The sequence below is a fragment of the Somniosus microcephalus genome, unplaced genomic scaffold, assembly GCF_052327205.1.
Source record: "Somniosus microcephalus isolate GS21.2 unplaced genomic scaffold, FLI_Smic_1.0 unresolved_chr4, whole genome shotgun sequence".
In the NCBI taxonomy this organism is placed as follows: Eukaryota; Metazoa; Chordata; class Chondrichthyes; order Squaliformes; family Somniosidae; genus Somniosus; species Somniosus microcephalus.
Genome location: NW_028225182.1, coordinates 38,832,115 through 38,845,613, shown reverse-complemented (window position 1 = coordinate 38,845,613; position 13,499 = coordinate 38,832,115). Strand labels below are relative to the sequence as shown.

Below are 13,499 nucleotides of genomic sequence, written 5' to 3'. Positions count from 1 at the left end.
GGTAGAGAGGCGGCGAGGTTTAGGACGGGAATTCCAGAGCTCGGGGCCCAGGCAGCTGAAGGCACGGCCGCCAATGGTGGAGCGAAGAAAATTGGGGAAGCTCAAGAGGCCAGAATTGGAGGAGCGCAGAGATCTCGGAGGGTTGTAGAGCTGGAGGAGGCTACAGAGATAGGGAGGAGGGTTGTAGGGCTGGAGGAGGTTACAGAGAGAGGGAACAGGTCAGGAAGAAGTAACCGGCTGCCATTCGGTTGGGAGCATCTTTCCTTAATAGAAACAAAAAATGCTGGAAAACGCTCAGCCAGCATCTGTGGAGAGAGAAACAGAGTTAACGTTTCAGGTCGGTGACCTCACATCATTCCTTACGTTTGCTTGTAGTCCAGTGTTCATAACCATCTTCTATTTCATTGATACTTTCCACAACCCAACAGATGCACTCCACAGTACAATAATAGGAAGAGACTGGCATTTAAGCAACATATAAGATTCTGAGTGGGATTGACAGGGTCGATGCGGAGAGAATGTTTCCCCTGGCTGGGGAGCCTAGAACCAGGGGTCACAGTCTCAGGATAAGGGATCGGCCATTTAGGACTGAGATGAGGAGGAATTTCTTCACTCAGAGGGTGGTGAATCTTTGGAATTCTCTACCCCAGAGGGCTGTGGAGGCTCAGTCGTTGAGTATATTCAAGGCTGAGATCGATAGATTTTTGGACTCTCGGGAAATCAAGGGATATGGGGATCGGGCAGGAAGGTAGAGTTGAGGTCAAAGATCAGCCAGGATCTTACTGAATGGCGGAGCAGGCTCCAGGGGCCATGCGGCCTACTCCTACTCCCATTTCTCGTGTCCTTATCTCTTAACCCTACGCCAGTAGTCAACGCCTTCAGCAGAGCGTCAAAAGCTGAAGAAAGGATAGAAAAGAACAGTTACCGTCGACCAAAGCTCCCAGTTTCTCCACTTTGCTTAGCCTTGCTGCTTGTCCAAGAATCCTGCACGCATCGAACTCCAGTGCCTCATTCAGGTCTTCCTCACAGTATAATTCAACGCAAGCAGAGCAACTACAAGAGAAGCAGTCACAAATCAGTCAATTTGTAAATACTCCAAGGTATTATTTAGAATATATATATATTTTTTGAAGTAGGCAACAGATTTTTTGGGAGGGGGGGGGGTGCGAAACTCCGTCTTTTCAGATCTCCGACATCAATGTGAATACAATCTGCACTTATGGGATGGTGCTTAAATGCTCTACTTGTCATAAGGGTGTACGAAAGGCTGATACTTAAAGATATTTAGTAGACGAGAATCATATATGTATAACTTCAAGTGTAGCCACTGACCAAATAATGTTACCCATAATTACTCCTGGGTAACTAAAAAGCTAAGACTTGTTCAAAATGTAGCTGCAGACAGTCAAAAGCAGTTTTGACTAAGCTTTGATAACAAACAGCCACAGACTGCGAGTGAAGGTTAAATCATTAAATAGCATATTATAATGCTGTATAGAACTTAGGATTCGCTTAACAAAATTAATTGCAATGATATTTTAAAAATAATTAGTATAAGGACATAAAATGAGATCGATCATGGAGATAAAGTATTTATCTGGTCGATTAAAGTGAGATAGTTTGGATACCTCCAGACTAGTGAAACAGCGCTGATATGGGCCCTTGATATGCAGGAAACTTTCGATTTACTGGCACCTAAATAACCGGAAATCTTGGTTAACCGACAAAATTCAGGAGTAGGTTCATACTTCATATTACTTGCCTTCCTCGATCTGTTGCTGTGCAAGGGTGTGGCTGCAGCTGTTGCTAAGCTACAGAGACGCTTGGAACTTGTGGCCACTGTTCTGAACATGTTGCTAAGCAACAGGGTTTGTTGCTTTATACGGAGCTCTCAGCTCTCCCTATCTTTTACTATAGCGCTCGGTTATCCGGAATTTTTGATGAACCGGCACCACGTCGGTCCAGTCGGTGCAGGATAAAAAAAAGTTTCCTGTAAAGGCCTTGTACCAGGGAAGCCAGAAATGAAATAGATAAAGTAAATTCCAATGGGGTGAAAAACTATAAACAAGACAACACTGAACATGGCAAAGTTGGTGGAAAAATACTGGAAAGGCGGGATGCTACCTTAGTCTGAGTGACAATGATATTTTGACCATTAGAATCAATTAAAAAAGGTGATTTTGTTAAAGACCATATATGGACACTGGCCAAACCAACTTTTGATAAGAACAGGGTTAAAACCTCGAACTCAAAGAATAACTTCACACAGACGTACTGCGAGGACAAAGGAACAGACTTAAGACGACGTCATTTGTGTCCGAGAGGCTAAGGGCTGTGAGCTACTCGTTAAAACTATCGCCTAATATTAAGTATATTATGCTGTATGCTTAATAAATCTTGATCTATTGCTCAAACATACTGGCTGCTGCCTATTGGTGTCTTGTCCAAGAACTCAGAGATCATTAAGTTCTTACAAGGGTCCCATGTGGAATCAGGCCAAGTCAGCTCCCAAGGGGGTGTGGATTTCTTATGTTCTTATTTGGGTGGGACGGTGGAGTTGAGGTCGAGGATCAGCCACGATCTTATTGAACGGCGGAGCAGGCTCGAGGGGCCGTGCGGCCTGCGTCTAATTCTTATGATTGACCGCAGAAAGCGGCCCCGTAATTTGGACAGTGTGCGCCAGTTTGGCTCCGCTGGTCGCAGTCTCGCCTTTGGTCAAAAGGTTATGGGCATGAGCACTGCCCCCCACACCCCACCTCATTATCCAGGCTGAGTACCGAGGCACTGTCGAAGGTGCCGCCTTTCGGATCAGATGTTAAACCCCAGGTCCTGTCTGCCGGCTCCGCTGGCTCAGGTGGACGGTGCCGATCGCATTTCTCTTGGATGTCCTGCCCCAACATTTTTCCCTCTGCTCAGCTGGTCAATCATAGCACTGGTGTTTGTGGGATCTTTCTGTGCACACAATGTCTGTTGCGTTTGACTACACAACAGTGACTGCACTTGACAAAGTCACTTGCCGGGTGTGAAGGGTTGGGGTGTTTACAAGCTGTAATGTGTGTTACGCAAATGCAAGTCTTTCTTCAACATTCCGAGAGGTCACTGGGGACGCTCTTGTTAAGTTCGGGGCAGAGGGTTAAAGATCATTGTTGGGGAGCTTTACCTTACCTTTATCCATGCTGTACCTGATTCGGGAGTACTTGATCTTGCAGTGTAAAGGAAGCTTTACTCATGCTGTAACTGCCCTGAGTGTGTTTGATGGGGACAGTGTAGAGGGAGCTTTACTCTGTATCTAACCCGTGCTGTACCTGCCCCGGGAGTGTTTGATGAGACAGTGTAGAGGGAGCTTTACTCTGTATCTAACCCGTGCTGTACCTGCCCCGGGAGTGTTTGATGGGGCAGTTTAGAGGGAGTTTACTCTGTATCTAACCCGTGCTGTACCTGCCCTGGGAGTGTTTGATGGGACAGTGTAGAGGGAGCTTTACTCTGTATCTAACCCGTGCTGTACCTGCCCTGGGAGTGTTTGATGGGACAGTGTAGAGGGAGCTTTACTCTGTATCTAACCCGTGCTGTACCTGCCCTGGGAGTGTTTGATGGGACAGTGTAGATGGAGCTTTACTCTGTATCTAACCCGTGCTGTACCTGCCCCGGGAGTGTTTGATGGGACAGTGTAGAGGGAGCTTTACTCTGTATCTAACCCGTGCTGTACCTGCCCTGGGAGTGTTTGATGGGACCGTGTACAGGGAGCTTTACTCTGTATCTAACCCGTGCTGTACCTGCCCTGAGTGTGTTTGATGGGGACAGTGTAGAGGGAGCTTTACACTGTATCTAACCCGTGCTGTACCTGCCCTGGGAGTGCTTGATGGGACAGTGTAGAGGGAGCTTTACTCTGTATCTAACCCGTGCTGTACCTGCCCTGGGAGTGTTTGATGAGACAGTGTAGAGGGAGCTTTACTCTGTATCTAACCCGTGCTGTACCTGCCCTGGGAGTGTTTGATGGGACAGTGCAGAGGGAGCTTTACTCTGTATCTGACCCGTGCTGTACCTGCCCTGGGAGTGTTTGATGGGACAGTGTAGAGGGAGCTTTACTCTGTATCTAACCCGTGCTGTACCTGCCCTGAGAGTGTTTGATGGGGACAGTGTAGAGGGAGCTTTACTCTGTATCTAACCCGTGCTGTACCTGCCCTGGGAGTGTTTGATGGGACAGTGTAGAGGGAGCTTTACTCTGTATCTAAGCCGTGCTGTACCTGCCCTGGGAGTGTTTGATGGGACAGTGTAGAGGGAGCATTACTCTGTATCTAACTCGTGCTGTACCTGCCCTGGGAGTGTTTGATGGGGCAGTGTAGAGGGAGCTTTACTCTGTATCTGACCCGTGCTGTACTTGCGGGCGCGAGGTGCCACGAGTAGAAAGTAAAACACTCATCCCCTAACACTGACACTATTTCCCTGTTGAACACAAACTCACCAACAATGAGAGCACTCCGAACACGTACCTGGAAGGATACAGTACAATCTCTTTGTAGGCAACCGATCTTTCATTCAGAAAATCGCCAATGGCTGTCTTCAGCTCAGATACCCTTTCCTGAAACCTCACTTTCTGCATGTAGAGACACCAGGAAGCTGCAACAGCAGGAAATAAATAAAAGTCAAACGCAAGGACCCCCCTTTTGTTCTGGATTCCCCCACCGGAGGAAACAGTTTCTCTGTATCTACCCTATTGAATCCCGTTATCATTTTAAGCACCTTGATTAGATCACTTCTCAACCATCTAAACTGAAGGTTGCACAAGCCAAGATTTTGCAAACCATCCTCATAATTTAACGCTCGACGCTGCCGCCTTACTGGACACCGAGCGCGCAGAGACTTGCGGACTGCGGGGGGGGAAGGTCAAGTTGGACAATGGAAGCGATGCGAAAACTCACGCCCAAGGTTCCAGAGAGAGATGAGGCCTCCGAGGGTACAACATTAGCCAGATTTCATTGGCGATTGGCAAAAGAACCTGGGGTGACATGAGGAAACATTAAAAAAAAATTTACGCAGGCAGTTGTTGTGATCCGGAACGTGCTGCCTGAAAGGGGCGGTGGAAGCAGATTCAATAATAACTCTCAAAAGGGAATTGGATAAATACTTGAAAGGGTAAAATGGGGAAAGAGCAGGGGGAGTGAGACTAATTGGATCGTTCTACCGAAGAGCCAGCACAGGCATGACGGGCCGAATGGCCTCCTTCTGTACTGTACATTTAATGATTCTTTGTATGGCACCAAAGAAAGGGAGAAAATATATTTTAAAGTTTCATTTTACATACTTGCTCTTTTTTCTTTTTCTTCTTCAGAGATGCAGTGTGCTCCTCCTCTCTTTTCTCCAGGACAAAGCAGCCCACTCGATCGACACCCCATCCACCACCTTAAACATTCACTCCCTCCACCACCGGCGCACCGTGGCTGCAGTGTGTACCATCTACGAGATGCACTGCAGCAACTCGCCAAGGCTTCTTCGGCAGCACCTCCCAAACCCGCGACCTCTTCCACCGAGAAGGACCAGGGCAGCAGGTGCACATGGGAACACCACCACCTCCAAGTTCCCCTCCAAGTCACACACCATCCTGACTTGGAAATATATCGGCCGTTCCTTCATCGTCGCTGGGTCAAAATCCTGGAACTCCCTCCCTGACAGCGCTGTGGGAGCACCTTCACCACACGGAACTGCAGCGGTTCAAGAAGGCGGCTCACCACCACCTTCTCGAGGGCAATTAGGGATGGGCAATAAATGCTGGCCTTGCCAGCGACGCCCACATCCCATAAACGAATTTAAAAAAACTTAAAACAACTGTTAAGAAACAAGAGTTTAATGACAATTGGCGTTACCGGACAACCAAACTGCGAGCACGATGGCCTGGCGCAGAGGTGCCCCGGCAGAGTCTGGGACCCCAGCGTCTGCCAGCCTCCTTGCCCACAGAACAGAATATGGCGTCAAAGAGACTGCGAACAAATACAATTTCATTTTTTAAAATAAGGCTTAATCCACTTACGTTTTTTCTTATTTTTTTTCTTTTTCTTCTCCAGCACAGAGGCAACCTTCTCCTCCTCCTCTTCCCTACTCTCACTTAAAACTTTTGAAGGAGAAACAAGAGTTAAGTGACAATGGACTGGGCAACCAGATTGCAAGCACAGACAGGTCCCCGTATTATAATACAGGAAACTTTGGTTTATCCGGAGGTTGTATGTCTGGAAACCTCGATCTACCGGCAGAAATCAGGAGCCATTTTGTTAGGTTTTTTTTTCTTCTCGTGGCTTTGTTTTCAACAGTCGGGCTCTGGAAAGTCTCTCTGAAGCTGTTGCTAAGCTACAGAGACGCTTCCAAGGTACGGGCCGACTGTTTACAAGCTGTTGCTAAGCAACAGTGTTTGTTGTCAGATACGGAGATGAAAACCTCCATATGCTTCAACATTAACTTTGTATGTCCGGCAGTTTTGATAGATCGGCAACAAATCGGTCCCGGATATAACAAAGTTTCCTGTAAATGAGATCCAATTTCATTTTCTCACTGATTATTTTTTCCTTCCCCCTCCCGACAGTAATACCAATTCTCACTAAACTCTTGTCCAATTCTGGGCGCTACACTTTGGGAAGGACGTGAAGGCTTTGGAGAGGGTGCAGAAGAGATCGACTAGAATAGTTCCAGGGGTGAGGGATCACAGTTGTGTGGATAGACTAGAGAAGCTGGGGTTTGTTCTCCTTGGAGCAGAGAAGGCCAAGAGGAGATTTGATAGAGGTGTTCAAAATCATGAAGGGTTTAGATCGAGTAAATAAAGAGAAACTGTTTCCAGTGGTTGAAGGGCCGATCACCAGAGGGCACAGATTTAAGGTCATTGGCAAAAGAACCGGAGGCGACGTGAGGAAAAATCTTTTTTACGCAACGAGTGGCTAGGATTTGGAATACACTGCCTGATAGGGGTGTGGATACAGATTCAATATTGGCCTTCAAAATGGAATTGGATAAATACAGGAAACTTTCGATTTACCGGCACCTAAATAACCGGAAATCTCGGTTAACCGGCAAAATTCAGGAGTAGGTTCAGGTAACTTTTTTTACTTGCCTTCCTCCATTTGTTGCTGTGCAAGGGTGTGGCTGCAGCTGTTGCTAAGCTACAGAGATGCTTGCAACTTGTGGCCATTGTTCTGAAGTAAGCAACAGGGTTTGTTGCTTTATACGGAGCTCTCAGCTCCGTATCTTTTACTATAGCTTTTGGTTATCCGGAATTTTTGATGAACCGGCACCACGTTGGTCCCGTCCGTGCCGGATAATTGCAGGGATATGGAGAAAGAGCAGGGGGAATGGGACTGACTCGGTTGCTCTTCGAAAGAGGCGGCGCAGGCTCGATGGGCCGAATGGCCTCCTTCAGTGCTGTACCATTCTATGACTGTCACTGGAGTACAGTTCCACGGGTGTCACCTATCCTCCAGGGCCTCAATGAAGTGCCCATTTTTCATGCGTGGGTCTGGAGTGACCGTCAACAGGATATTCAGGCATGGGGACAGACGCAGTTCATTATAATTCCACTGACATGAATTGCGAGGGGACAATACCTGCCAGTCCAAATTTTGGATTTATATTACAACCAAATCTATCTATATTATCAAAAATCTTCTGCAGGGAATTCACATGCCATCCACAAACCATTTTAAATTGCTGTGTCAACATTTCCCATTCAATTTTGCCATGTCAACTGTCACGATGTAGTTGCAAGCTCTGGCAACTAGGTGGCTCTGCGAAGTGAGTTGCTAAACACTCGGGGGAAAAATTGTGTTGCTTCACACTGCCCGTTAGCGCCCCAGGGGGGTTGGGGGGGTGTGGGCACTAACGAGGCGCAAAGCCCCCAGCGCCTGGGCGCGGTGCCTCTAATGCCTCCCGCGAAATTCAGTGGGAGGTTAGTGGTAGCGGTGGCCAGTAGTGCCCTCGCGGCGATAACGTCTTTGGCGTGCGCAGCGCCCCGCTCGCGCTCCAGCCGCAAACTTCAGTTGCGCCCGACCTACCCCCATACGATATGTCAGACAGGGTCAGGGTGGTGATTTTGCGGCAGCGGCAGCGCAAATTAAAGGGCAGGTGCCAGGCGACCATTTTCTTTCGGGCCGTCTGCCAGCACCTGCCCCCTCCCGCTGCCTTATGCGGGGTGCCGGCTGTGATCGGTCAGCCTGGCACTCCTCGATATGGTGTGCCGGGCTGTATCGAGTGCCGGGCTGTTTTCCTGGCACCCCGCTGCCCGGTGGTCCAGCAGGGCCCTGGCTGGCGCTGCGCTCAATCCCTCCCCTTTAATCAGGGGAGGGAGGCATGTAATACCATGGCGCTACGTGCCGACGCGCGTGGCGCTGTTGCACCGCGATATTGAATGGTTGCACCCCAGGTAGGAGGGGGAGCACTTCCAGTAGCGCCCCGCCTCCTGCTTGGGGTGCTATCACTCAATTTACAGCACGGGGCAGTAACTTCTTCAGGGCGCTAAAAGTAGCGCCCCAAAGGGTGCGCGGCCGAATTCCCGCCCCCCCCACCCCTCCTCTCTCTAGGTGTAGGAGGAGAGCTGAAGCACTTAAGAGTGGGACTTTGAGAAACAAAGATTGAGTAGCACTAGCTGGAGTGGCCTGCTGCAGAGGAACAGTTGTTGGCCATTCAGCCCCTCAAGCCTGTTCCGCCATTGAATTACATCATAGCTGATCTGCACCTCAACTCGATGTAACCGCCTTTGCTCCATATCTGAAGTCTCTCTGTCGCTATATTTTAAAAACTTGTTTTTAATAACGTGGGCAACACTGGCAAGGCAGTGTTTGCTTTGAGGGCATTAATGGCCAACCATGCGGGACATGTGGGCCAGACCGGGTTGGGGTTTGTGGAATTCCTTTCGTGAAGGACGGACATTAGTGAACCAGTTGGGTTTTTACAGTAATCCGACCCACAAAAATTACCAAATTAATTGAAGTTAAATTCACAACCTGCTGTGGTCAGGTTTGAACGCAAGGCTTCCGGGTTGCTCGTCCAAGACCTTAACCGCTAGGTTATCATATCCTTTCTCGTGCATATACAAATAAAAGAGTTCAACAAGTGACTATTAGCAACGCCATGGACGCAAACAGCGTGACATGACACTCCCTGGAATAACGCCATCCCATTTAGGTACCGTCAGCTAATGGAGTCAAGGATCTCCGTGCCCACCAGACTCCTTGGCCAAAAGGAGTTATGCATGACACTGGAAAAGGTTGAGACAAAGTTTTTGAAAAATGTTTCATCTCCTTACCTTTCTCCTGATGTTTTTTCTTTTTCTTCCGAGGCAGAGGGGCCACGTCCTCTTCTCTATTCTCGCTTAAAGCAGCTTTTAGAGAAGAAACAAAGGCTCTAGTGACAGTGGCATTACTGAACAGCCAGATCGTGAGCATGCACAGGCCCCACACTGAGGAGCGAGATCCAAGTTTAATTTCTTTCTGCTAAATTCTGCTGGGTGTCAGCCGTGGCTCAGCTTGGTAGCGCCCTCGTCAGAAGGCTGTGGGTTCAGGTCCCACACCACAGATTATCTGGTCATTATCGCAGTGCTGTTTGCGGGAGCTTGCTGTGCGCAAATTGGCTGCCGTGTTCCCTACATTACAACTTCAACAGGTACTTCATTGGCTCTAAAGTGCTTTGGGACGTCCTGAGGTTGTGAAAGGCCCTATATAAATGCAATTCTTTTCTCTCTTCCCCCTTCTCCCAAGTTGATCAGGCTGTTAAAAAAAAAAAAATGCACGCGGGATCCTGATCTTTATTAATAGAGGCGTAGAGTATAAAAGCAAGGAATATAATAGCAAAATACTGCGGATGCTGGAAATCTGAAATAACAACATAAAATGCTGGAAATACTCAGCAGGCCAGGCAGCATCCGCGGAGAGAGAAACAGAGTTAACGTTTCAGGTCTGGGACCTGTGGTGTATGTGCCTTTAAGAGCAATTATGGTGTATGTGCCTTTAAGAGCCCCAGGTGTGCGTAATGCCGGTAATTGCCACTTGGGCTATATAAGCCTGTGTATTGTGTATATCCTTTAGAAACCCCCCCCAGACTTGCTTAGTAAATACCTATGAACCAACTCCTGTCTTCAGTGTCTTTATCTACACACGGACACTACAGTGGCGACGAAGTGGAAACGGACTTACCTGCAATTCGGCAGCACCTCCAGGACATCGATTCCTCCAGCGTCCAGAAGACTCAAGGAAGTAAGAGAAACTGTGGTTTCACCAGCTGGCCAAGCTGGTGACAGGTACTGCGCTAATCCTTCCTGGGCGTCAGGCTGGAGCTCCAGCGGCGGGCTCTACAGCTGAGACAGGCAGCGAAATCGGAGGCAAGCAATAACGGACTGGGAGGGTGCACTCGAGAGACGGCCGGCGCGGCAAGCAGGTCAGCGTTTAGACCTCCGTCGGGAACGAGTCTCCAACAGTGAATAAACGGAAACCACAGTAAAACAGCGTTGTTATCGGTAGCAGCGGCGGGAAAGCGCGGGAAGCGCCATATCGTTGCTACAGAGAGAAAAAAAAGCGCGGGAAGCGCCATATCTTTTCTGAAATGCCTAAATCTGGTAATATTGAGGCTTTTGATGGCGAAATAGAAGATTGGACCACATACGTGGAAAGAGTAGAGGTTTATTGCACTGCAAATGGAATAACAGATGAAAAAAAAGCTTCAGTACTTCTGAACTTAATGGGCGCGAAGACATAGGGGCCTAGAAATTGGGTTTTGGCTTAGCCAGGGCTTTAGCGCCGGAAGTTAGTGCCGGCGCTAAGTCCCCCTGCGCGCGCCAAAAATTCAGCAGGGCCGCGCCCAAACGGCTGCCGGCGTTACTGAAGGGTCTTTGCGGCGGTAAATCGGCGCTAACTGCCGTTTCGCGCCGCAATTCCGGCGCTGCGGCACCCGATGCGGTGCGGCAGGCTCGGGAAGTGCAGGCCTCCTCCTTCCGTTAAGGAGGAGCTGCCTGCACCCGGCCGCGGCCCGCGCAAATCTGTCTAAAAATAAGCCCGGCACCTCGGACAAGTGCCGGGCTTGCATCTGTTCCGGGGGGTGGGGGGGAGAAGTCCGGGGAGGGAGCTGCGGGCAGGCGGCCGGCGGGAAAGCGGCCGGCCGCCGCGGGGCCTTTAATGCGCCGGCGCAAACTCATGCAAGACTCTGTTGCCAGAGTCTTAGTTGCGGCTGCCACGGGCGAGGCGGCCGCAACTGAATTTCGGCGCTAGGGCCCGTCGGCATGGCAACCGGGACGCTGCGCACACCGATGACGTCATCGGTGCCGGCGCAGCGCTACCGGTGCAACGCCGATTTAGGGCCCCAGGGAATTTTTAAACTGGCCATAACTCTGGCGCTAGTCCCTCTAGCGCCTCAAAAGCGGCGCTAAGGCAACTGAATTTCTAGGCCAGGGGCTGTTACAAAATTTAATCACTCCAGCTAAACCAAAGGACAAGACTTTTAAAGAAATTGTTGATACCCTTCAGGAGCATTTAATCCCAACACCGCTGCTGATAGCGGAACAATTCAAGTTCTTCAAGAGAAATCAACACAAGAATGAAAGTAACGCTGATTACCTAACCGAATTAAGAAAGCTATCAAAGTACTGCCAATTCGGAGCAGGACTATCGGATTATCTTCGAGACAAGTTTGTTTGCGGTCTCTTAAGTGAAGGAACACAAAAAAGACTGCTTTCTGAAAAAGATTTAACATTGGACAAAGCTTTCAGTATGGCTGTATCATACGAAGCAGCAGCAAAAGGAGCTGCAGAGATACAACAAGAGACACAGGACTTCGGCACCCATAAAATGACACAGGAGTTCGGAAGATGTTATCGCTGCGGCAGATCCACCCATAACCAGAGGGACTGCTGGTTCAAGGGCAAAGCATGCAGGCAATGTGGTAAGATTGGACACATTGCACGGGTATGCCAATCTGGACAAAATAAATCCACTGACAGAAAACAAAAAATCAATAAAGAAAAGTACAGGAAGGTACAAATGATGACGGACAATAGCTCCGAAGACCAGAATAGCGATAGCGACTCCGGAAACAAGAGACTAAGCTGTCTCAAATTACGTAATGTACTTGCCAAAGAGGATTACCAAACCATTTGGGTTACCCTCACAATAGCAGGGTCCCCAGTTAAAATGGAGCTAGATACAGGATCAGCTCTAACCGTAATAAATCGACGAGATTACGAGAGGCTATTTTCGCATATACCTCTAAAAGACACATCCATTATCTTAAAAACATATACGGGGCAGAAAGTCTACCCCAAAGGAAAAATAAGGGTGCCTGTGGTATACAACGGCAAAGAAATACAAAAGTTGTATTTATACATTCTACAAGATGGTGGTCCACCGTTGTTGGGACGTGAATGGATAAGGAAGATACGTTTAGACTGGCACTCCATTCAGGCACTGACGGTGACCAGTAAGGAAAAAAACAATGATGACATCATACCTGAACGATTAAAAGACATCTTGGCCAACGCCAAAGAAGTGTTTCAAGAGAAACTAGGAACCTTGAAAGGCATCACCGCCTCAATAAAAGTGGAAGATACAGCAATTCCAAAATTTTTTAAGGCAAGACCGGTGCCATACGCAATACGTCCGGCAGTCGAGGCAGAGCTGAAGAATTTGGAAAAGGCAGGCGTATTATCCAAAATAGATTGGAGCGAATGGGCAACACCCATCGTTCCAGTCATGAAAAAAAACATTGAAAAATAACTCTGAGGAACAGAAAAAAATTCGCATCTGTGGGGACTTTAAGGTGACTGTAAACCCGGTCCTTCACACGGTACAGTATCCTCTTCCGAGGATAGAAGATATTTTCGCCTCACTATCCGGAGGGAAACGTTTCACAAAAATTGACTTGGCACAGGCATATCTACAGATGGAGGTTGAGGAGACCTCTAAAAAGTATCTCACAATAAACACACACAAAAGGCCTGTACCAGTACAATCGACTGGTTTTTGGAATAGCATCAGCTCCAGCTATCTGGCAAAGAGCTATGGAGCAAGTCCTGCAAGGGATTCCGGGGACTCAATGCTACCTAGACGACATCCTTATAACAGGAGAAAACGACAACGAGCACCGTGCCAATTTGGAGCAGGTGCTCACTAGGCTGAAAGAACGGGGCCTACGAGCAAATCGCCCCAAGTGCGAATTTTTCCAAAATCAGATATCATATTGTGGCCACATAATTAATAAGGAAGGGTTGCATAAGTCACCTGAGAAAATTGAAGCAGTTATAAAAGCCCCAGCACCTGAAAATGTTTCACAATTAAGGTCATTCCTGGGATTAATAAATTTACTATCATAAATTTTTACCGAACTTATCAACTATTCTACACCCTCTCAATGATCTTCTACAGACAGGAGTGATTTGGAAATGGAACGAAGACTGTAAACGTGCCTTCCATAAATGTAAAGACTTAATCACATCCGAGAAAATTTTGGCTCATTACAACCCATCACTACCAATCAGACTG

General features: G+C 48.2%; 1 protein-coding gene across 7 annotated transcripts in view; it reads right to left on the bottom strand.

Annotated features, from left to right (window-relative positions):
- Positions 1-13,499, bottom strand: part of LOC147090581 (uncharacterized) — a 142,026-nt gene that overhangs the window by 20,413 nt on the left and 108,114 nt on the right. For all 7 annotated transcript variants that reach the window (XM_085977342.1, XM_085977341.1, XM_085977340.1 and 4 more), the window contains 4 exons: positions 9,281-9,355; positions 6,026-6,106; positions 4,491-4,617; positions 926-1,053 (listed from right to left, as the gene is read on the bottom strand). In XM_085977342.1, coding sequence (XP_085833468.1) covers positions 926-1,053; positions 4,491-4,617; positions 6,026-6,106; positions 9,281-9,355 — 411 coding nt within the window. The remainder of the gene's footprint in view (positions 1-925; positions 1,054-4,490; positions 4,618-6,025; positions 6,107-9,280; positions 9,356-13,499) is intronic.